This window comes from Pectinophora gossypiella, chromosome 7 (genome assembly GCF_024362695.1).
Source record: "Pectinophora gossypiella chromosome 7, ilPecGoss1.1, whole genome shotgun sequence".
Lineage (NCBI taxonomy): Eukaryota > Metazoa > Arthropoda > Insecta > Lepidoptera > Gelechiidae > Pectinophora > Pectinophora gossypiella.
This window is the reverse complement of record NC_065410.1, coordinates 10,514,682-10,538,900: the sequence shown is the minus strand read 5'-3', so window position 1 is coordinate 10,538,900 and position 24,219 is coordinate 10,514,682. Positions and strand designations below refer to the sequence as shown.

General features: G+C 37.4%; 1 protein-coding gene across 5 annotated transcripts in view; it reads right to left on the bottom strand.

Moving 5' to 3' along the window:
• Nucleotides 1-331: 331 nt before the first annotated feature.
• LOC126368009 (dachshund homolog 2) overlaps nucleotides 332-24,219 on the bottom strand; it is a 159,727-nt gene continuing 135,839 nt past the window's right edge. For all 5 annotated transcript variants that reach the window (XM_050011846.1, XM_050011847.1, XM_050011849.1 and 2 more), the window contains 3 exons: nucleotides 13,675-13,821; nucleotides 11,570-11,782; nucleotides 332-2,212 (listed from right to left, as the gene is read on the bottom strand). In XM_050011846.1, coding sequence (XP_049867803.1) covers nucleotides 2,082-2,212; nucleotides 11,570-11,782; nucleotides 13,675-13,821 — 491 coding nt within the window. In that variant the 3' untranslated portion in view covers nucleotides 332-2,081. The remainder of the gene's footprint in view (nucleotides 2,213-11,569; nucleotides 11,783-13,674; nucleotides 13,822-24,219) is intronic.

Genomic DNA, 24,219 nt, shown 5'->3' with positions numbered 1-24,219 from the left:
TTTCTGTGAGTGGCAAAATTGTTTCTATGGTTTCGGTTGTTGTTGGTTGACGAAAGTTACTATTTTGTGGAGTAGCATTGCGGCACTAGTGCCTTATAGGTGACGCAGGCCCTGCGGTCGTTAATCCACTTGAATACTTGCATAGTGTGCATCCCTTTGCAATTGCATAATTCTTATTGTTGCTATCTAGGTCCGAGAGAGTAACGACACACATATACTTTTGTGGTCTCAGAAGAGGATCAAACCAGGGTCATCGTGGTAAGGAAGGTACGCCTAATTTCATTTTTATGTGTAGGGTATGAAACAAAACAACGAATTGATAATTTTCCCTTTTAATCTTGATATTTTCATCTACGATACAAGGCACACACACAATTTTAAGTAAAATTAATAATAATTATAATAGAAATAATAAATAATAACACTTGCTTTCAGAATTGCATACGATAAACAAGGTATATGTATACATAGGTACATTGAGAAGCCTCAACATCTAATAGACGAAAAAAAACTACTTACTAAGACAATACTGTTGTGTGCCAAAGGATCAACTATACATTTTACTATCAGTATTGTCATTGCTAAAGTTTCGTGGTTGTATGGAACGAACTGATACAAAACTCCACATTCACGCCTTTACACAGTCACACAAGATCAGCTAAACATTTATAGTAACAACTAAGTTATCCATTACGTCGCATTACCCATTACAGATAATATGTATGAAATTAATTGTATGAAGCGATTGTTTCGTCGGCGTTTGACTATTCGTTGTTTATGTGGTTGTCTTAAAACACGTCAAGTTGCAGTGACAGTGGGGTCACGTCTATATTCGTTACAATAGCCAAGCGCCAATACACTCCCAATACAATACTAATCCTTATTTCAACTATTTAGACATTCAAAGTCTTCCCGTAAACTAAGCAATATAAATAACACTATCATTTATATTTTATGTATAATGTTAAACTACAGCACTTATTGTTACATCTACCCATATACATCGACTTGCATTATGGATATGAGATACAGCAATATAACTATGTACAGAGCGTCTACTTTGAAATGTAAAGAAAACTCTTAAGTTATTACATTGTACGCAACTGTCTCTTCCGTATTCAGTCAATAAAGAGTTGTAAAAATGTATTTTATTTAAAACCACTAACTTAAAGTATCTATCGTACATCTTTATGCTTTAAGGGATATACTAGTATCAGTTACATCTAATCATTGCACTAAAATTGAATAAATTACACGATAGTGAAGATCACATATTTCTATTGAACATAAATAACTTTACAAGTGTTCAATGACTTGAAGGTACCTACTAGTTTCTGCAATTTACTGACCACAGATAAAAAGGTTTACTGTTAACCAAACGTTCGACATAGGAACTAAATCATTTTGTTGATGATTCGACTAGCAGCAAAAAGTGAGATTTGTAAAAAACATTTTTGAAAAAGCAGTCTTCTATCAATTCCAACAGTTTTTTTGCAATCCAAGTTGTTCAATGCATCCTAAAATCCATGAGATTTGAACCTTTGATATGTTTATAGGTAGGTACAAAATAATATTTAGCAAAAATGCTCATTGTTTCTTTTATAAACAATTGATGCTTAATACGTAAATATGGCATTTAACAATAAGTTTAAAAGGTACTTCTTCGTAAAGGTTAAATGTTGACGAATAAATTACGTGAATCGTCGATAAAACTGTAGAGACTTACTCTAATAATATAAAGGAATATTTACAAATTTCACTATGGAAGAAGAGCGTATGGGACTCCGCATTAACGCCACGAAATCTAATCTTACTTCAATTCAATAACAATATTTACAATTTAATCTCAATAATAGAAATCTAATTTATCGAGATCTCGACGAAACTTTAAGAGTACAATAAGATGACCGTTTAATGTACAGTTTACGAATCGATTGAGACGACGGTTTGACAAGAGTCGCGATGACTCGTCGTGTCTTTGGATCCTACTTCTCCCTGAACTCAGGTTTGACGCTGATTATGGGTTTCCTCTCCTCGTCTTTGTCTGTGTCGGGGTAGTCGTGCGCCCCGGGGTGCGGCAGCTAAGTGGCCGAGGAGAAGAGCACGGAGTTCTTGTAGTAGCTGGCGCGGTCGGACAACGGGGACTTCACGTCGCGCTCCATCGCCTGCTGACGGGACTTGCGCTCCATCTCCAACTCTTGCGCCAGTGATTCTGTTGACAACCAAAAACGCCTTGTTAATATCAATGTTTTATTTATTATTTCTTACCAGTATGAGGATGTGTATGGCATGTTATCTAAGTAGTTATTTTTTTTTGAATGCACTCATAATCATCAGCTCATTAACGTCCCCACTGCTGGGGCACGGGCCTTCCCTATAGATGGATAGGGAGATCGGGCCTTAAACCATCACGCGGGCCCAGTGCGGATTGATGGTTATTAACGACTGCTAATGCAGCCGGGATCAACGGCTTAACGTGTCTTCCGAAGCACGGAGGAGCTCGAGATGAAAACTTTTTTTTTGTGGTCACCCATCCTGTGACCGGCCTTTGCGAAAGTTGCTTAACTTCAACAATCGCAGACCGAGCGCGTTTACCGCTGCGCCACCGAGCTCCTTTGAATGCACTAACCCGCTACTAATATTATATTTGTACAATTTTTTTCTATACCCAAAGGCTGCCTGGAAGAAATTGCTGCATGTGCAATAAGACAAATTGTTGTGCCTTTCTGTACATGTTGTCCTTATTTCTGCATCTTGTATCCATTGTGCTCAATAAAGTATTTATATATCTATCTAGTATCGTCGTTAATATATTGTTTAATTAGTGAACTAAAAAGATGGGTAGGTGAACGAGCGTTTGTTGCTAAATGTTACAGACTGACGATAATATATTGTGTTTGATGATAAAAACGACTCTGTACATAAAGAAATAATTGATTTCATTAACCATTTTATAAGATCATGACGACAATAATTTAAAATACATCCATTTACAATAAACGGACGCTACGTAATGGTACTGTAAGTGGCGGCTCGATATTAATTTATCGCCCTTTACAAATAACCATTTGCAATTTCATATTTTATAATTGTGTTACTAAACTTTCATATATTCACAGCGAGATACAAGTGTGTCGCTCCGGAAAATGTCATTAGTGTTTCGGGAAAGCCGGCTCACATCAAACGGACTCACATCCGTATGGGTTTCTAATTTAATATTCCGTGCTGTGCGGTAAAAACGAACCTCGCAATATCGTATATTAAATTGCTTCTACAAGGGTTTGAATGCCACTTCAAATTGTTGTCACTAATTGCCTCTAATCGACAAATAGAAACCGACATCAATAGAATGTCATGAAGACTACGTGATGTATATAAAAGAATTACACAAGTAATTCAACGCGTAAACGATTCCAATATCAAAGGGATTCAAAGAACAAGATAATTTAAACACAAAAAAGAAACACGTCTCAAGCACAGAGGATTCTCTCTAATAAGATTTTAGGAAAATTGACAAAGTTCGTGAGGAGGCCTGAGTAGGTGAGGTAAGGCAATTGTCTCCGAAAACGTCGACGTTTTACGAAATATGCTTATTCAATTTCATGCAACGCTTGCCGCCTCCTGCAATTTACGAGATATAAAAGATATAAACGGAATCACGTTTTTTGCTTACTTTGATGGAACATTTTCTCAACGGGGAATTCAATTTCTCATCCCGACATTCGTTTACAATTTATGCTTTGAGTGTCCAAATTTATTACCTTAATTTTGCCTCACATAACCAGCCTTCTAAGAACAGTTTAATTGTAAGTGCTGATATTTTTTGTGACAGTGATTCAAGTAACTCAGTAAACGCAGCTTGCATAATGACTAGAGTACGTTAGATTTTGTAATTATTTTCAAATGTTAATGTAAGAATAGCAATGGTCGTTGGCTTCAAAACATTCGTCACTTCAAAAACTCAATTATAATCGGATTTGTGTGAGCGTCTGGTGACTCCGGGGCATCACACCCGCACTGTCACCGGGAGGGTTGTACGAAACAGAAACCTATTATCCCGGGCGAGATTATACGCCTAGGGCGTCACAATTAAATATTATACACTTAAAAGCTTCGGCCTTTGCCGTTTCACTCGACTGCCACCCCTAAATGTCCCATTAGGTTTGTTTGAATACGTAATATTTTTGCATTTGCCGCTCCTAAAACAAAATTGCCGGTTCCTTTGAGAGCTATAATCTATTTGTTCTTTGAAACAACTGTAACGCTTGAGCGCTTAGCTTAATAAAAGTTATCCTTTAATGTTTATATTGTGTTTTCTTAGGAACACCCTGGATTTGATCGGAACTGCTCGACACTCAGATAAAACATTTCGTTAGCGTCTGACGAGAATGACATTTATATAACTTTCACGTACCATTGAAATCGATCACCAAAAAACATTGACAAAAACCTTACTTATTACTATTTCGTTTTGATTGAATGGTCATGGAATGAGGTTACAAAAACACAGCGCAGTCATAACCACGTAACTAAATGTATAAAAATAGAGGCTTCAAGAATCACAATACACTGAACTTATTGTTTTAGCAAGCAAACGCTGTCATGAATTTTAAATTTCCGTTTATTTGTCGGTTGTCTTTTGTTTACTTGACCTAAATGTTTAGACATAATAAATTGAGAAAATGACGACCATTTCCAAAAGAAAAATAGGCATGAAGTGTAAATTGGATTCGATGGTAAATCCGAAGCCGTGATATAATAGAGTTAACCCAATTTTGTTTTATGTCATGGCGTTATATTTCTGGTGCCACGAATTCATTCATGGGCCATTTTGTACTATCGATAATCAAAGTTCCTTGTCATCTTTTAAAAGAAGGAGTTGAAAAAGGGTCTGAATAGACGAACCTTCGATTGATTTCTGGGGAAACGAATCGATTTTATAATTAAATAGAGCGTCGAGCAAGAAATTAGGAATTTAGAAGTAGCCGTGCCGGCGACAGATTGTTTCTCTCACTCTATCTGTACAAAAACTGCTTGTGTTCGTCTGGACAGTTTTTCTCCCCTATTAATGTCACTGAAACGTGATTCCATAACACTCTTCTCTTTACTTTGAAAACAACTTTTTCGACATCCAACACCTTCAAATAATAGAAAGTCCATCTCATTATTTTTTAATGATTTTTTGCGCAATCGACACCTTTCGTTGTTAACGCGAAATTAATTATTGTTGTTAAAAAATATGGAAAAGGTGAGTTGATTAATTCTTTGGCGGGAACTCGAGAAGGTTGTGAACAAAGGGGTGTCCCGGGTGTCGCGGAGGGTAGGCAAGTAAATTATAAGGTCCTTCAACGAACTGCTCCAGATACAAACAGAACAAACAACCGGACGAGGTGCTACTGCCGACTACCGCACCGTGTCCAATCGCAATGATTGGATTGATTTTCTATTAGAGAAATTCTTTCGACTTTTTTAGAGAATCAATTCCTTCATCTATTTGATACTGTTCACTACGGTCATTCTACGTAACGTTTTTGACTGTTGTATTAGCCTTAGCGTTTAACCCTAAATTAGCATTTTTTCTCAAACTTTATATAAATGCAATAGATAGACTATATATAAACAAACATGTATATCTGACTATACAATGCAAGCAGTGAGTATTACTTCAGCATAAACAAAAAAGTTAATATCGTCAAAGGTTGAGCACACCTGTGCGGTACGATTTTATTTCCATTCATTTTACAAGCTCACCTATAAAGTAGCCGGGAGAAGTTTCCTCTTTATTAATTTTTCAACTTTATATTCCTTAGCATCAGTCTGTTTATCCGTTTCCCAGAAGCGGAATGAAAATTTATAATATGACGACATTTTTTTCATAACTAACGTTCAAAATAAAGTTCTACCTAACACTATAAGTTACGTATTTTTATTTACTTGTAATAATGTCATTTTCACGAAGTGTTTTCGACATTTCCTCAGAGGGATCAAAGTAATTATTTGTTACACTTTTGACCCATCCCGTTTCTTGTAAAAAAAAACGCACAAAAAAGTTTTCTAATTTAGGAATAATAAAATATGTTTTTTCTTTTACCAGCGGCACCGAGAAAGTTGATGAAAGGCTCCAAGTTTTAATTTCTGTTTTTCTGTTACCAACCTTTTTTATTTACAACCCTCTTGTATTCTACCTTTTCAGCTTTATATTTATGTGTACACTGAGTTTATATTTACCTAGCACCTATAATTGCTAAAAAATGTTGTAATTAATGTAATGATATATTATTTATTACCAAAGTGGTAATAATTTACGATATCTTACTTAAAGTTCAAAAGCTTTTCACTAACTGCATAACAATATAACTCAATAATTCCATTTCTAGCTATTCGTAGTCGCGTGCTCGCGTGCGTTTAGACACTTGGGGTTGTAACACTTAAATTAGTTGCAATTTCTACTTGAAAAGCAGTCCGTCGGAAAGGCACTCGTCGGCAAAACGCAGGAAATTATTAAATCCGTATCAATGTTTTGCATACTGCCACTTGCCTTTCAACCACCCTCGCTCACTTGCGACGGTAAAAAGTTCCGACTTGTTTTAAGCATGGGAGTCCTGAGCTTAATACGACGTAATACTCTGTACAATAAGTACATCTTTGATCTTTTAATATGTCACTGAAATATACATTTCTCTTATGGAATTTTTAATGTGATAACTTTATCCAATCCGCAATATTTGTTTGTTGAATGAATTCATATTGAGATTTTGAGGGATTTCAGAAGGGTAAACCCGCTGCGAAGCTGCATACAATAGTACGGAGCATCGCGGATGCCAGTGCATTTTTAATGAAATTTCTGGGCTTTCCACAAAGCGGATATGAATGAAAAAACTACGGTATGATTCACCGTACTCGCATGCATCGTAACTTTGTTCTTATTGCTTACAAGTTGGACGTGGGCATCGAAATTCGAAAATTTTAAATACAGTCCTGTACTTTAGTGCAGTATCTATCCTTGTACGGTGCGATACATATTTGAATGACTTATGCACTTGATTGAAAGTGGTTCTATAGAATCTTTAGAATAGGCGTTTTACGATTTGGGCAGATATTAATTACGGCAACAAGTATCAAAAAATTTAATTCACCCAACAAAAAACTGACTGTACTTACATCCACATCCGAAAAATAATGCATTAAAATATTTGAGATTCCCGATTCGTTTGGGGTATGTAACGATGATGAATATAAATTTTACATTCGAATATTTGCGATTTTCCACCGCAAACCCTATGTGGCAAAAAAATCCGTAAGTTTCCTCGAACGCATCCGTTCGCTTCTGAGAATTCAATAACTCGAATTTATGAACACACGTTATGGTTGAAAATTGTAGGAATTACAATAATATTACATGGTTTTTGTGAACGAGTATCTTCGAACATAAATTAATCGAGTTGTTAGTTTTCTGTGTATGGTCATTGGTGGTTTTTGTCGAGGGAATTTAGATTGGTGGCGCTACGTCTTTTTGTAGTGGATTGTGGATGAAGAAAAGAAAGACATATGTGACAGTGGAAAACTTTATTTGTGTGATATTGCATTATTATTTAGGGTGAGGTTCCAGTAGAGACATTTGGGTATTATTATATAAATTATATATAATAATATATATATGTCGGCGTTAGTTATGAATTAAGAAGAGAAATTGATCAAATCGGAAAATAAAATGAAGTTACATCACTTCCGTCATGAAGTTGCAACACTCCGACGAAAGGTGGCGTACGAGCAGAGCTGAGTGAAGTCTGGGAGTCACTACAGAGTCGTCGTGTCGAGCGGACGTGCACTGCCGTTCTAGTCGGGCAGTCTACCGCGAACCTTCGTCGTGAACGGACGTGTCGAATAATTACGATCGGAACGTGGAGTGCTATAGTCGCTCACCTATAACTTGTAGGGACGTCAAGAAAGTGTGATCGGGAAAGAGCATCTAGCAAGTACGTTCACATGTCCCGATGATTCCCCTTCGCGCTAACGTCCTTATGCGCGCTAGATAACGAGAGACTGTGTAACCGTTACGAATACCGTGACGTTGCCGTGAGTGTGTACCTTATGCTGTGTCTTTATTTAATCGTGATACAAAAACTATGTGGAAGTAAATAAAATGATTGTGATACTGATGACGGCCATTATTGTCTTCTAACGCCCACCCTCCATTCTGATGATGATGTTACGACACCGACCCACTGTTACGACATCAGAAGCGGGATTAGTGAACTTGGATGAAGACAACGTGATGTTACGTTCACATCAAGACAATACAAGTTTCGATTATCACAATCAGAAGAAGATTATGATGATTATCACATTCGTGTGACCACATGATGAAGATGTAGTCTACAGGCATGCCTGAATTTGGAGATGAACCTGAATTTGAAGTGACCTGGACCTTGTTAATGATCGGCATCACTACATGCCGTAAGATATGATGGCGTGAACATCAACAATATTTCCATAATGTGTGCAGTCGTGTTTGGAAATTATGGTACCTCAACTTGGAAACTGTTATTACGGTGAGTCGTTTTCATACTGGAACCTTATTGTTATTGACTTCATTGCTGGGTGAATTTCCGTTTCTAATAATGAGGAAATTGATTTAAAATTAACTTGGAAATTACTATTTCCCTTTGTTTAAAAAGAAAATTGATGAGACATATTGTGTCAATCCGTGTCAATCATACCGCGTTTTCCAATCTGTTTTCATCATCGTCAAATCTTTGTATTTTGGTCTAAAAATATTTCGAATTGGTGTAGACACGCTTAACCCGCGTGATCAAAGTTGTATTTTCTCACTCCAAGCAAAAAGAAATTAATCATGACATGATAATTAAGTCTCGTTAAATAACGTGTTTTGTAATCTACCGTCATTCATCAAATTTAATCTTTTTAAACCGATTGAAAGAAAGTCACTTGAATACGATAATACAGTGAATTCTTTTGTTTCATGTCATAACTTGCACGTGGTTCGGCAATTGGTGGATTGCAAGCGGAGATGAAAATGGCGCGGGCTGAGCTGTAGCCGTGTAAAGTGACGACATCATGGCAGCGAGTTGTATACCAGCCGGACTTGCTGCGCTGGTGCTGTTGAAGACCTAAACCATGTCACAAGACCAGTGGTTGATCTTTTATTGGAAATTCTTATAAGTCCTGGTGAGTCGTATCTGTTTTACCTGATTATAGAGATGGAAGTTTTAATAAAATACAAACGAATATAGTGCAGAAAGTTCTCTTTAGTTAACTTTAGTTAAATTGGAAATCGTAATGAAATGAAGTAAACATTGCGAAGTAAAATGATTTGGATTATGATTAAGTGAAATAGGCTTGGAAAAATGCCTTGAAGCGAAATGCCTTCTGAGTTAAATGTTACTGATTTTGAGAGTGAATAAGATGTTATACGGCACACATACTTTGGTATCGTTATTTTCTCTTTTGTTGTTGTGCTGCATTTCCAGCGTAGTCGTAACTGCAGTCCCGTTAGAGGCTGTTCAGGGCGCGGTGTGCGACTGGAGGTGTGGTGATTGTTTAGGTCCATGGGGACCTGGTTTTAGTGGTATATGATTACCTTGTGGAAATGACCAATGATGGTCTGTTATGAAAGTGGCAAATGGTTGCCAATGTTATCACCGAGTATTAAGGTGCACTGTGGCTCTAGCGTAGTCGTAACTGCAGTCCCGTTAGAGGCTGTTCAGGGCGCGGTGTGCGACTGGAGGTGTGGTGATTGTTTAGGTCCATGGGGACCTGGTTTTAGTGGTATATGATTACCTTGTTGAGTTGACCAATGGTGGTCTGGTATGAAAGTGGCAAATGGTTGCCAATGTTGACTTATCACCGAGTATTTATGTGCCCGTATATGTGTGTGTATAATGAACAGTCTAAGATACTATTTGTTTTTTTTTTTTTTTTGATCATTAGTTGTTGATTGAGGCATTCTTTCAAAGTGTTTACTCTGTGTGGTGATGCACACGGGAAATCCACTTGATGGATATGCGTACTGAAGTCTCATGTAGAGTCACAATTAGAGCTCATGTAGAGTCTCAAGTAGAGCTCATGTAGAGTCTCAAGTAGAGCTCATGTAGAGTCTCAAGTAGAGCTCATGTACAGTCTCAAGTAGAGCTCATGTAGAGTCTCAAGTAGAGCTCATGTAGAGTCTCAAGTAGAGCTCATGTAGAGTCTCAAGTAGAGCTCATGTAGAGTCTCAAGTAGAGCTCATGTAGAGTCTCAAGTAGAGCTCATGTAGAGTCTCAAGTAGAGCTCATGTAGAGTCACAAGTAGAGCTCATGTAGAGTCACAAGTAGAGCTCATGTAGAGTCACAAGTAGAGCTCATGTAGAGTCGCAAGTAGAGCTCATGTAGAGTCGCAAGTAGAGCTCATGTAGAGTCGCAAGTAGAGCTCATGTAGAGTCACAAGTAGAGCTCATGTAGAGTCACAAGTAGAGCTCATGTAGAGTCACAAGTAGAGCTCATGTAGAGTCACAAGTAGAGCTCATATAGAGTCATTTATAGTCTCGTGTTAGGTCAGGAATGACCGAGCGAACTTGGATACTGTGCTGTGGTACATTGTTTCAGATTGACACACGAGGACGTGTGTCGCGCAGGATGGCCGTGTCGGCGTTAGTTATGAATTAAGAAGAGAAATTGATCAAATCGGAAAATAAAATGAAGTTACATCACTTCCGTCATGAAGTTGCAACACTCCGACGAAAGGTGGCGTACGAGCAGAGCTGAGTGAAGTCTGGGAGTCACTACAGAGTCGTCGTGTCGAGCGGACGTGCACTGCCGTTCTAGTCGGGCAGTCTACCGCGAACCTTCGTCGTGAACGGACGTGTCGAATAATTACGATCGGAACGTGGAGTGCTATAGTCGCTCACCTATAACTTGTAGGGACGTCAAGAAAGTGTGATCGGGAAAGAGCATCTAGCAAGTACGTTCACATGTCCCGATGATTCCCCTTCGCGCTAACGTCCTTATGCGCGCTAGATAACGAGAGACTGTGTAACCGTTACGAATACCGTGACGTTGCCGTGAGTGTGTACCTTATGCTGTGTCTTTATTTAATCGTGATACAAAAACTATGTGGAAGTAAATAAAATGATTGTGATACTGATGACGGCCATTATTGTCTTCTAACGCCCACCCTCCATTCTGATGATGATGTTACGACACCGACCCACTGTTACGACATATATTATTCGTATATTCGTGGTGCTTTGTGTTCTCTAGTACCTATGGTTAGAACATGATGATCCATACTAGGGCACGTTATGCAGTCGGTCCATGTTACATGAATCATTTTGGCGGCTCAATAGTAACACGTTATGGTTACAATCAAGGTTAATGAGATCGATTATTTGTTTCACAACCCACTCAAGAGAAGAGTGTATTCGTGGTAATCTCCCCTTGCCCATACACTTTTAATTTAAGTATAAGCGTACTTCATCTCACACAACATCAGCTCTAACCATTAGGCGAAATTGCAATGATATACGACCTTACAGCGTTTATAAAAACTAAAGAAGACATTAGATACATACCAGAGTAGTTCTGCCAGAAAGCAGCTTGCCCGCTCATGATGTCTACAGGCGGCGGCGGGAAGTTCCACTGGGGCTTGTCGGGCGTGCGTGGGGGCTCGCGCGAGAACGGGGGCGAAGTCGCCGGGGGCTCCGCACTCGGCGGCTTGCTGTCCGACCCATTCTCACGCTCGCGCTCCTGCCTCGGCGGCTCTTGCGACGACGGCGTCAGGTTTTCTAGGGAAGAAAAGTTGGGTTAAAATATGAAGCAGGTATTGGAAATGTTATAGCACCAACTCTTACTACTTGGTACTTTAATACCGATGTAGCGTAGTAATCAAATATTAAATATTCCACTAACGTAATTGGCCCAGATATTAACCTAATCAGCGAAACGGACAGCCAATAAGTGCAGCAAACAGCTATTATGAAAGAAATTGAACTCGAATGCGTGCTACTCGAACCCGTTCCAAATGGCCTGCGAAACGATTTCCTGACACGGAGATTAGTACAAGCCTTCACCGGCGTTTACCCTCCCTCTTACGTCACGCACTCGATGCCTCCCCGCCGAGTGACGTCACAAGTCGCCTCCTCCCGCAATCAACAAGCAATCTTAAACACACAACTTAGAACTCTAATTTCCCCGTGTCGGCTCTACGACTTGTCGAACTTCCTAACGCACAGATAGTTTGACAGACGGCAAGTTAACATGTCAGGGGCATATCGCACTCGAACTTGTTGAATAGCCTGATAGTGATGGTATTGATAACCTGACATGTTAAGACGTAGTTCCTCAAACTAATCTCGAAACTTGCAAATTCTCAAGGATAATAATTTCTATTAGATAGGTAAGTATGAGATATGGAGTTAATATGTACAGCGGAAATTTCAAGCAAGATTGTTGTGTCAATTAGGTTCTTTGAATGTTAGGAAATATGAATCTGACGGCAGTTTCATTAAGTGTTAAATAATTATTTCGTTAGACATAAATGTATAGGTAAGTATAATACACGTGTATACTTATATATATAGATATGCTAAGGTAAGGCTTAAAACGCGTAAATTGCTTGAAAAACATGCTATTAATATTGTTTGCTCTAAGCAAGCACCTACGCTAAATAACCTCGTGATAACAGTATTATTAGCCTTTCGCCTAAGAATACTTGAACAGGATAAGGTCGCAATATACTTATCACATAATATTTTGTGCGAGTGGATGATAAATAAGAATTTAGAGAGAATAAGAATTGCAAACATGTTACGGTAATTTTCACGAAGATTCTCACAAAACTCCTATAACTTGAAATGTAATTAGTAGTAAGTAGGTATACGATTCCAATTGACTTTGGTCCTGCATGTGCTTCTCAAACGAGGAGCGCCGAGAGCTTTCGACATTATCCCCATCGGGAATAGAACCCGGATCTTCAGATCGTAACCACTAGACCAGGCTGTTAATTCAGTCGTACGTGAGTTTCCCGGCCCCCTCCGGTTGATTGAGGGGAGGCCTGTGCCCAGCAGTGGTACGTATGTAGGCTGTTTATGTATGTATGTACGTGAGTTTATGTTATTACATAATTATGTAAGTACATATTCCCGAGAATTGCATTTCGGAGGTATGTGACCTAACCTGTATTGGGCTGGTTTTCCCTTCGCGGATGGTAAGGTTAATCAGGCAGTCGCTTCTGTAAAAACTGTACCTGTCAAATTTAAGTTTAGGTAAGCGGACCCTGTGATAACGGGGAAACATTGGAGTAGATGATTATATAAGTGTATTTACTTACCAAGTCATCGCGCCATCTCTTTCGAGGTCTACCACGACGCCTGTACCCGTTATGAGGTACCCAATGCGTGATGATGCGTGCCCACCGCTCAGGGTTCAAGCGACAAACATGTCCGACCCAACCCCACTTAAGTCTGGCGGTTTTACGTCCCACATCAGCGATTCCAGTTTTTGAATATAGTGTTGTATTTTGGACTCGATCAATTCGTTTGACACCTAACACACTACGCTCAACGCTCGATTGCCAGGGGACTGACAGGAATACGTACAGGACCGCGGAAAATGGAAAGAGGAAGGGGAGGCCTTTGCCCACCAGTGGGATCTGGTAGGCTAGATTAGATTTACTTACCAGTGACGATCCTGAGTATCTCCGCGGGCGCGCCGGACTGTTTCAGCGCTTCCTCGATCTTCTGCCGCCGCTTCAGCTCAGACTCGAGTTGTTCCTGCACCGCTTGCCGCTGCTTCCTCTCCTTCTTTAGCCGCTTCTGGTACATCACTGGGGAAGATCACACCTGGTTAGAATTTCTTCTTCTTATAAGATAGAAAGATATGGGCAAAATCAAAATCGTAAATCATTAATTTTTAATATAGTATCATCAGGGAACAATTAGTGAATGCCAATTTTTTTTGTTTTCTCGGGCCTGTTTCATGTTTGATTTAAAACAGTGATAATGTCGTCGTTTTCTAACTAATAAACATTATTTACACAATAATATGACAAACAAATGGTAACATTTTCCACCACATTGTTTGTAGGCAAATATCATGAATATTAATAGAGGACATCTGAGCATCTTTCCGGTACCGTATCGAAACAATAATTACTTCGGACGAAAGAAAATAAAACAAAACTTGACTAAATAAATGGTTCGCGCATGCGCCGAGCGCCATATTTCTCCACCTGCATCCATATGCATACGCACATCAAAAAACCTGAAAATCGCACGCCCTTCTCCCTCACTCACATGTCGTAACTTTCTCTTATCAGAGGACTATCTCCATAAACGCAGTTCGAGAATCTTTTGATTCGCTGCAGTTACCACCTTTCGTTTTGGTGCGGCTGTCGATAATCGCACGATCGTCCACGCATCGCGAGATCCTCTCTGTCATGCGTACGGAGTTATGATATTTCCATCTTTCTCCCGCAGGAGTTCGATTGACGAATGATTGAGTCGGTGCACGTGTTGATAGACGCCAGAGGCCCTGCCTCCGAGAGCAGAGGGGCGGCGTGGGCGCGGGCCAAGTCATGAGATGTCTAAAGCTCCTACGATAACGGAAAACAACTGAAGTCTATTTCTGGCGAAAACATGTTTGTGATATGACCGTTCAATCGCTTTCTATGTACTGCTGTAACACTTTGTTTACTAATTAAGAAGTATCCACAGTAACACTCGGCAAGGGTACATCTCGTGTTGTGATTACGTAGAACTCATGAGTTCGTAATTACTATTTCGAAATACTAAAAATGCAAAATATTTCGACTCATGAGCTTGCTTGAAACGGTTACAATTATTTATGAACAAATCTACTTTATATATATATATATATATATATACAGTTTAGATACTTAATTTCTATGAACCTAAATTTATGCCTTACGACGTATATCTATACTATGCGAAGGACGTACTTGATTAGTCCAATCGGGAATATAGTCGTGAGCTTATATTATGTTCTTTTTAATCCAATCCCATTACTATAAAGCTTATTTACGCCAAATAATCTGCGGTTGGCTAAAAGTAAGTATCTAGCGTTTATCCCACTCTAGGCGGGGTTGGCATGACATGACTCTCTTCCATACATTTCTATCAGTGGTCATCTCAGTACTCGTACCTATCACACACATATTCTTCTTTACACAATTCATCTATACTTACACATTCACGCTCATAACTTTCCTCGTTATATGCCTTAAGTACCTAGTATTAATATTATGCAAAATTTCTTGTGCTTAAGAGCCTGGGACTCATGAAAAAAAAAGATAAAAGAGACATTCATAATCATAATTTGTTATAGACAATAATTATACACATTATAGTGTATTTTTTGTATTGTTGAGTTATTATTTAGTTGAAATTTATGTCACGATCTTGTAAGAAGAAATATTTATTGAACAACAGGACTTTGAATTATTTAAATAAATAATCAATTTCGAAATATTTAATAGTTTTTTTGTTTCAGATTACAATTATTCTTACACCCTGTTTTACATCTTATAATATTATAGTTATCCTCTCACGTAAACGTATGTTATGGATATAAAAAAAAACGAAAAAATATATAAATCGTTGGAGTGTATAAATTGGGCCGCGGTGCAAAGTTCGCGATCGGCCCGAGATGCCATAAGATAGAGTTTTGATGGAGTCAGGCGCGATCACTCCTCGGATAACCGGCTACATTCAGACGACCAATAAAATTATTAGAAAAAATAAATATTGCCTTCTGCGTGTATTATAATGAATAATATAAATGGTTAGAGTAGAGGTTAGCTTATGTAAGTCAAGAACATTTTTGAATAAAAAAATACCTATATAATATTTTCATAAGTCTATTTCTTATGTATTGCGTATATTTGCGTACTATTATTATATGCGTATTGGATACTTTGGTAAAGGTGCAACTTCGCAAAGGCTTGCTAAATATCTACGAAGCAAAACTATTAATACAATATTAACAAGCCTACGTAAAGAAAACAAGAGAAACGCTTGTTTTCTCATTACGATTCTAGTAATTAATGTTAGTGGTAATGAACCGGGTTCACTAGCGATCTCGCACTCCCGCACACCATCATTCATCGCGCAACCTCTGACATGCGCGTAATCATGCGCACAACTGCTTTATTTTTCGCTCCATTCGCCATACTTATTTCAATTTATTTTCAAAGGAGCCATATTGTCTAGAAAAGTCATATAATTTTGAAATATAGCTAAATAAATGTGAAGATAGCAGCTATTTTTGGATATTCTTGAGGCATTATAGTTATTTCGAATGGTACCATTATTTATATGACCGTACATAATTTCGTTAACAAAATTAGGACGAAAAGGTCCTTTTTCAGTTAATTTCTCGTCAATACAAAGGTTGTTGCCCAAAAGTCCGTTCAGTGGAAAATTCGTCGGACCGTCCAGTCCGACGTCGTCGATTCAGTCCAACACCTCTGAAAAACGGTTTCTCACTCGACTGCCGCTTATTTTCAGCCCTTTTCATCTCACCTTGTGTATTAACCCGTAAGTGATCAGTACACACTTGGAACGTTTTAACATATTTTGGCTTTTTTTGTAGACAGCTCATCCGAAACTGAAATGTCAATCAACGTCAGCCCACAGCCGCCCGGCGCGCGGCAGCTAGTCCTATTGTTTCTATGAGTCAATATTTGTCTACGCCTCGTCGGCGCCGCTTTGTGCTCGTAATCCGGCCTATTGCTCCTTCATAAGTTCATAACCAACGATGAATCGTAATAATTCTTCAAACGATTATTCCATTCGATTCGATGCAGATGATGGCTGAATAGAAGAAAAAGAAATATACTTTTTATACCGCCTTTGTGACGATAGTTCTAATTTCAAAGCACTTGAGCTCGTATAATGTTATGTTAATCGTTCTATTGTTCAATTTCATAATTTAAGCTTCGAAGTCATCAAATTACCTTCATGAGTATAAGTAATAAAATTAAATGATATTCTTTTGTTAATGAACAATAAATTCTCTGACTAAAATTAGATACGCCATCTAAGAAGTATTACGTAAGTATTTCGAATTGATCTCTCAATGTTGACGATTGAAAACATTCACCGAATTCACCATATTCAGAGTAGTTTGAATACTTACAACCGGCAATGGGGAAACAGCACAACAGAATTAACAGAACGCAACAAAGCTTGTGATATGAAGCGAAACAATTCGATGACCGAGCGTATGAATAAAAACGAACAACCAAAATATTGAAGGAATCCGTTCAAAGGGGAAAAAATGCAATAAAAAGCCCTGCTCGATACAGAATGGGAGTGTGGTTAAAAAGCAACGAACGAATATGGTTGCGAACATCCGCCGCAGACAAAAGTTGGGCTACTTGACTATGCAAATTATATTTGCGGACCGCGCCGCGCTGCGACCGATCTCCTACGTTTCACTTCTACGTACATAACGTGTATTCTTTTCATATTTTCATCCGATTTCCTTCCCCTCGTTCATTTTGTTCCGTTTTTAAAAGTCGCGGAACAATGCCGCTTTCCGCGGGGCTTATTCGCCGCGAGCCGTTTTCTTGCAGCGGCTTCTTTCTCTTGTTATTATACTTACCTATCTTTTTATATCTATCGAGTTTTCTTTTCTTTAATACATTCGACTCATAAATGGCTGATACGGTCCCCTAGGGTTTGTGGCTCGAATAACATGTAAATGAGTTGGTATGCCAGTACCAATTTAAATTTTGTTGTGTACAAATATAATGCTGTTCATGTTACTTTTAATGTCGGCTGTGGTTAATACAATATTTGTGTTTGTGTAGTGCCTAATCGTTTGCTTTAATGTTAATATGACGACAATTTGCAGTGGTTAAATTTGTGTGTATTTACATGTTAATTTTGTAGGTATATCTGAACCAGTTGAGCCGCTTATCATGACAGTATCGATAAACGCACAGAGATAACAGATTAAACACTAAAATTACTGTTTTTAGTGCTCATAATTAGATGGCTCTCTACGAGAGGGCTTTCGTATAATTTTTATACCTACCTAATGGCTCGCAGCGATATTATTAAGTATTCCAATGATCTCTTCCTGCGCTTCTTTATATCAATAATTTGTGCCGGGACCAACATTTTTTATGTTCCGTCAATCTATAACGTTGCTTTACAATGTTTCTTCATGTTAAGGCAGTATAATACTTGTCCCAGGATAAGAATAACTGAACGATGTACACATAAAACATATGAAGGTTGTATTTTTTATAATTTACACCTTTATAGCTACTATCTGGTTGTTAGTACCATCTGTCTTTAATGAGTATTCAGTGTAAATTGGTTCACATAAATGTTAGAACGGCGTCTAGGGCGTTATTAGGTGCTGTGTGTTTGAGCAAAGTGCGTGCTGCTTCGAATTAGATGCACCTTTGTATGGCTTTAGTGTAATTTTCCGAAGGTGAAGTGATGTGATATTTAGTTTATAAATGAGTTTACATTTTTATGGTTGAATTTTGTACTTTGTGATCGTAAATGTGCAAGGAAGCGCGGGAAAGTGTGGTGGCTTATCTAAAGGTGTTTACAATGGATGGCTATGGCTCCTTGTGCGGATACGGATGCACTTATTGCTTTGCCGTTCACTTGCATTACATATCTTTGTTATGTTTTTTTTGATAAAAATAATTAAATTTTGTATTTTTTATTTTCTATAATTTCCTTTTAATGTACCATTTCTTTATTTTTTATTATTTTATGTATTAGTACGCCTGCATGCAAGCCGAACACATCACAGCATTGTTATTTGAATTATTTTGCCACCTTTTTTGTATTCTATGTGTTCTCGCAAATAAATTGATTTGATTTGATTTGTAAACCGGTACAAGTAAAGTAGGTATATGGACTTCTGTCATACACGTGTTATTTATATTATATTCACTGCGTTGTTTTCGATTCGTCATTGTTACAACGTAATAAAGTGTACAGAGCGTTGTCTTATTAGGGAATGCAATCTCGATCTCGCGAGATCTCGTCTATTTTTTCGGGATTAATCCCAAAGCATAATATGATTCGAGATTTTCAACATTCTTAGCCATCCTAACTTTATATATTTTGTATTCATCGAACTTCTCTCATTGTCGGACGTGTTTGTAACGTTTGTAATTATCTACTTAAACCGAATTACATACGAAGCGGCAAAACAATCAGCGTTTCCTTTAATACTGTTTCCGAGTGGTGAAATAATCAGTCCACACACATTTTAACATGTCATACAAATTCCATAGTAATTTCGCGTTTTGACGTTTAACACTTTCAAGGACAGAAGGTCTAATGACGTTCCGATTCCTTTTTTTTTTTATGTGACTTATTGTAGATTTGCCGCAGATGGCATTAACTACTTGGCCGGAATTCCGATTCCAAGTTGTCATACTCTCAACTAAAATAGGTAAAATATGACACCTAGGAATCGGAACGTCATTAGACGTTCTGTCCTTGAAAGTGTTAACATAACATAACAAATGCTTTATTGCACAAACAGGAAAAAACAAAATTCAAAACAAAAGAGAAATAGAATGAGTACAATAGGCGGCCTTAATGTTAAGTAGCAATCTCTTCGGTTCGGTTCTTCAGTTTAGTAAAAAGTAACTGATTTGACTAGTTGGAAACTAGCCTAATGGGTCGTGTACTAGGTTCAAAACAAATTATGATTTTCTGATTACTAAATAAAGACAGATCTAAAATTATAGAAAAACATTTTCTTTTTTCTATTCTAACTTATTTATTAAATACGTTATGATAAGTCCGACATTTTATCACGTTTTGTAATTTCGTGTTATGACGTTTAGAAAAAAGTAACTGATTTTACTAGTTGGAAACTAGCCTATTGTCCACATACAAAACGTAAGATCACTGATAGTTTTCCCACTTGTGCAATATGACGTAAATAAGAACTGACGTTTATGACACACTCCCCCCAAGTCGCACCGAGCGATTTAGATAAGTCTTTTTATAGTTCTTTATTGAAAATAAATTGCCTAGAATAAAGTTAGACATTCGGAATGGCTTCCCGATAGATGTATGAAATAATGTATTGGAGATAAGATGTGCAGGGGCAGGAGATAGTGACGTATGACGTATGATCTGCGCCATATTGATTGTGCAATGACGAAGCTTTTTATTGCGATTCGATATTTTGATATTTGTTAACGATGTCGCGGTTTTCAACTTAGGTACTTGTTACATAACATACGTAGCATCATGCTCCCGGACAGGGTAGGCCTCTGCTTAAACATAGTATTTTGTGGTGAAGTGTACTTGCATTACACTCAATCTGTTTTACTATACTTTATGTCTTAAAAACATATATATGACACTTGAATGTCAGTCTTATTACTAATGACATTTTATTGGGTAGGGCCATTTTATAGTAACTTTTAACGTTAGAACCAATACTACTAAGGCAAGTATAAAAATAAATTAGATATATATCGTGAAATCAAGTACGCATTTATCAAAGCTAAACTAGAACAAAGATTTACCTACTTTCTTAATAAAAGGTATATTCATGATTAATATCTTGTATAACCTTAGGTGTTGCTGAAATCTTCATGACAACTTTCTTTAATTTTTTTGTTATATGCGTTATAATTCAAAAACGCAAAACACAAGGTGTAATATCCCACAAAGATGCAAGGTAGCTTAAAAAAGTGTTTTGAAAATAATAACGTGGCTTTAAAAATACGAGCTATAACGTAATATATTATAAGGGGACATTTGTCAAGCTGTCTGCGCCAGAGTCCTTCGGTGTGGACCGTTTAGTTTTATCTGTTTCCTTGTTTTATTCGCAAAATTTATGGAGCGAGTGGTTCCGCCGATAAACAGTGTACGAAATTGCCAGATTATTGTTTTTAGGGACCTCAAGTTACGGCCACGCCGGCCACCAGCGGCCTGGCCGTGGACACGGCGATAAAATGGGTTTTTTGTTATATTTGTGAACTGGTTATTGTTACAAGTAAACATTTAAAAATAAATTAGTGATAGGTACTAGTTATGTACTGTGATTTCTAAATGACTACAAAAGAAAAGATAAAATGCTAAATAACATAATAAACAAAGTAAGGAATGAAGTTGAAGCTTTTGAAAAATATTGTACTTTTGTGTAATAATAATAAAAAATATTTAAAACCACAGGTCAGACAATAGACTAAAATAAAAAATACATATATAAATATGTTTTGGTAGTCAACCGGTCACGATACGATGACAGACTGTTCACTCGCCACCCTTAAAATGTATGTTCAAAGAAACATACAAGCTCTCATAACATTCCCTGTTACCAAATATCAATAAAGGCAGACAAAGAAAACTTTTATGAAAAAAAAAGATGTGGAAAGGAAAATCGCGCGGAGTTTTATCAAACCGATCAAAGGGCCGGCCGGACATTCCGAGTTGTTACGACGTGAGTAAAAAATACAATCTCTCTTTATAGTTACCATTCCACTGGTTATTATATCAGTATCGATACGGGCCTACGGACCGTGAAATGCTCGATTCTCGATATTGCCGCCCTACGCTCTCACTACGCCCAAGACACTTGGTTTTGGATATCCTTAAACTTAGTTGTGGAAATTTCATACACCTATTTAAATATTAAGTAGGTACTTGTAATAAGCTTATCGTTGAAAAAGAAAATAATGCAACTTTAGTACAGTCCTAACAGCTAGCAGAGAATTAACACCATGGGGTTAAAAAGGCCACATTGAAGCAATTCATCTAAAAAAGAAACATTGCTATTTGACATTTGTGTGCATTGCGCACTTTTATATGCGCAAATGTCAAATTGCAATATTGCTTTTTTAGATGAATTGCTTCGATGTGGCCTTTTTAACCCCCCAGTTGGTGAAGAAAAATAAACATTTAAAATAAGAATTAGATATTATTTCCAAATCTTTAAATCCCTTTATTATTTATTGTGAAGTGACAGTTATTGTAAATAAATATTGCAATAATTTTAGTAATAAACTCGCGAGTGATGACATCGTCTATAAACGTTGAATACGAGTGTCGTATAATAGCGGTACGAGTGTATTAACGATGATTGTGTCGTTGTCGCACACGTCGTTATACGAGCGATTTCTATTTTATTGCTTATAAAATTATTGATTACTACGGTTTTAGCGCTCAGAACAAGTTGTTTTTATAACATTTTTTTTGATAATACCTATTGTATTCAAAGAAAATGTTTTAAATATGGAAACATTGATAAGTTGATACCATGCTATTTTCATTCTCCCTTGTCTTATTTGTTTTTTCAAATGAAAAAGACATTCAATCTACACTTCGTTTAACTAAAGTAAACTTACATTCATACTCGTAAGTTCATTGATTGATTCCTAATCCTATGAAATTCTATAGTGAATCTGATGACACTGTTAAAATTATAAAAGTCAACGCAATATAAGACCCGTTACATATTTTTATTCGGAATTCGAATTTCCGAAACGTCAAAATATTTAATCAAACTGTAACATAATACTGATCAAACAAAAATGGAACATTCCGAAAAATGAAGCTTTGAGTAAAAAATCGACACAGTTCGGGATCGAATGTGCGATTGGTTCGTATTTTCGTTGGACAGCTCACCGGCGCATGCTTCCTGCGACATCAAGTGTGGTCGAAACCTGACACCATTATTAATATGCCTGAATTAATAATATTGTAGATATTCGTAGAGGGTCGCGGGATCGCGTGCAAATGTCTCGCGGGGCTTCCTTCCATCGATTCCAGGGAAATATCGATTTACATTACGATTTTGTTAGTCGTTCGGCTAATGTGTGGTCGCACAACTGCTATAGCTGACAGTTATTTTAAAAAGAAAAAGTAAGTTTGTAGTAGGGTACGCTTAGAAATATAATTAACTAGTATGGTTATGGGACTAAATAGAAGTTATTATGTTGAATCTTTGCAATTCAAGCTGAAAGCCGTCCAACATTCTTTCGCATCATACGAGCGCAGTAGGTAAGCCTCATTTTTCATAACCATCAAAGTGTTTATTCGTTATAACCGTATGTAAAATATAAATCCCATCATCTGTCGCCCTTAATTATTTACAAACAAACCATCAGGTTCTGTTATTAATGTTGACGCCGGTTATTATTGTAACGATGCGATAATATGAAATTGGACGCGTTTGACGTCCGCCGATCGTAACTAGGAATGATTTCATCATTATTTATGACTTTGTATGCCGTTAATTTGTGAATATGTAAATTTCACCCAAATTACAAATAATTGTGCACAATAGGGCCTCCGATGACGTTCTAATTTGGACTGATATTGATACTGTGAATAACAATAGAACTCGATATACCGACCAAACCCATATACATACGTAAAGATATTGAAATGTAATAACATTTATAAATAATAATAGGTAAACGTTATTACAAAATGTTAAATCCAATTTAGTTTATGTAGACCAAAGAATCTATGGAAGAAATCTGTATAATAAAAAACTGTACTTATAACAAATTTAAACATGAATGAATATTATGAATACAGTGAAGGTTAGGTTCTGCAACCAAACACATTACTTACCTACATGCAATTCTAAATTTAAAAAATCGGCCTCTTTTGCACACTTAATATTATGAAATGCATTAAAATAAGTGGGTACCTCTTCGATAACGGTTTTACTTATAGATTTATATGTAAAATGATAAAGCAGAGCGGCAGCCGCAGCCGCAGGTAGAACAACAAATATTGACGGTGGTTGATTGCAGTCCGGCGCAGTTCCCCCAGCGAATTATAACGGGGACGAGAAAAATTAATCCTAAAACGATTTTAATGAAGCCGAAATGAACGAATGCAATAATGAATTGTTAAGCCGCTGCTACGTCCTTTTGTAACGGAACAGAACAGAATGAAACGGCCAAAACCGTTGGGAAAACGAAGGGTGACGGCATAGTGCAGTCTGCAAAGACGGCAGACACTTTTTACTAATTCATCTTCTAATTCTAAAGACAGTCTGCTCTTATTGTAGATCCAGTTTTGTTCCTCAAACAATATCTATATAGGAACATTCTTAGTTAAATTGCAGAGAGAAGAGCTTGCATCGCGCTTAAACGAGATAAAATGCAATAATAATTAAGCGCGAGCATTTCACAAAGACGCACGCCTTAGCATCGAGTATAAAGCACACAAGCGCTGAAAATGTACAC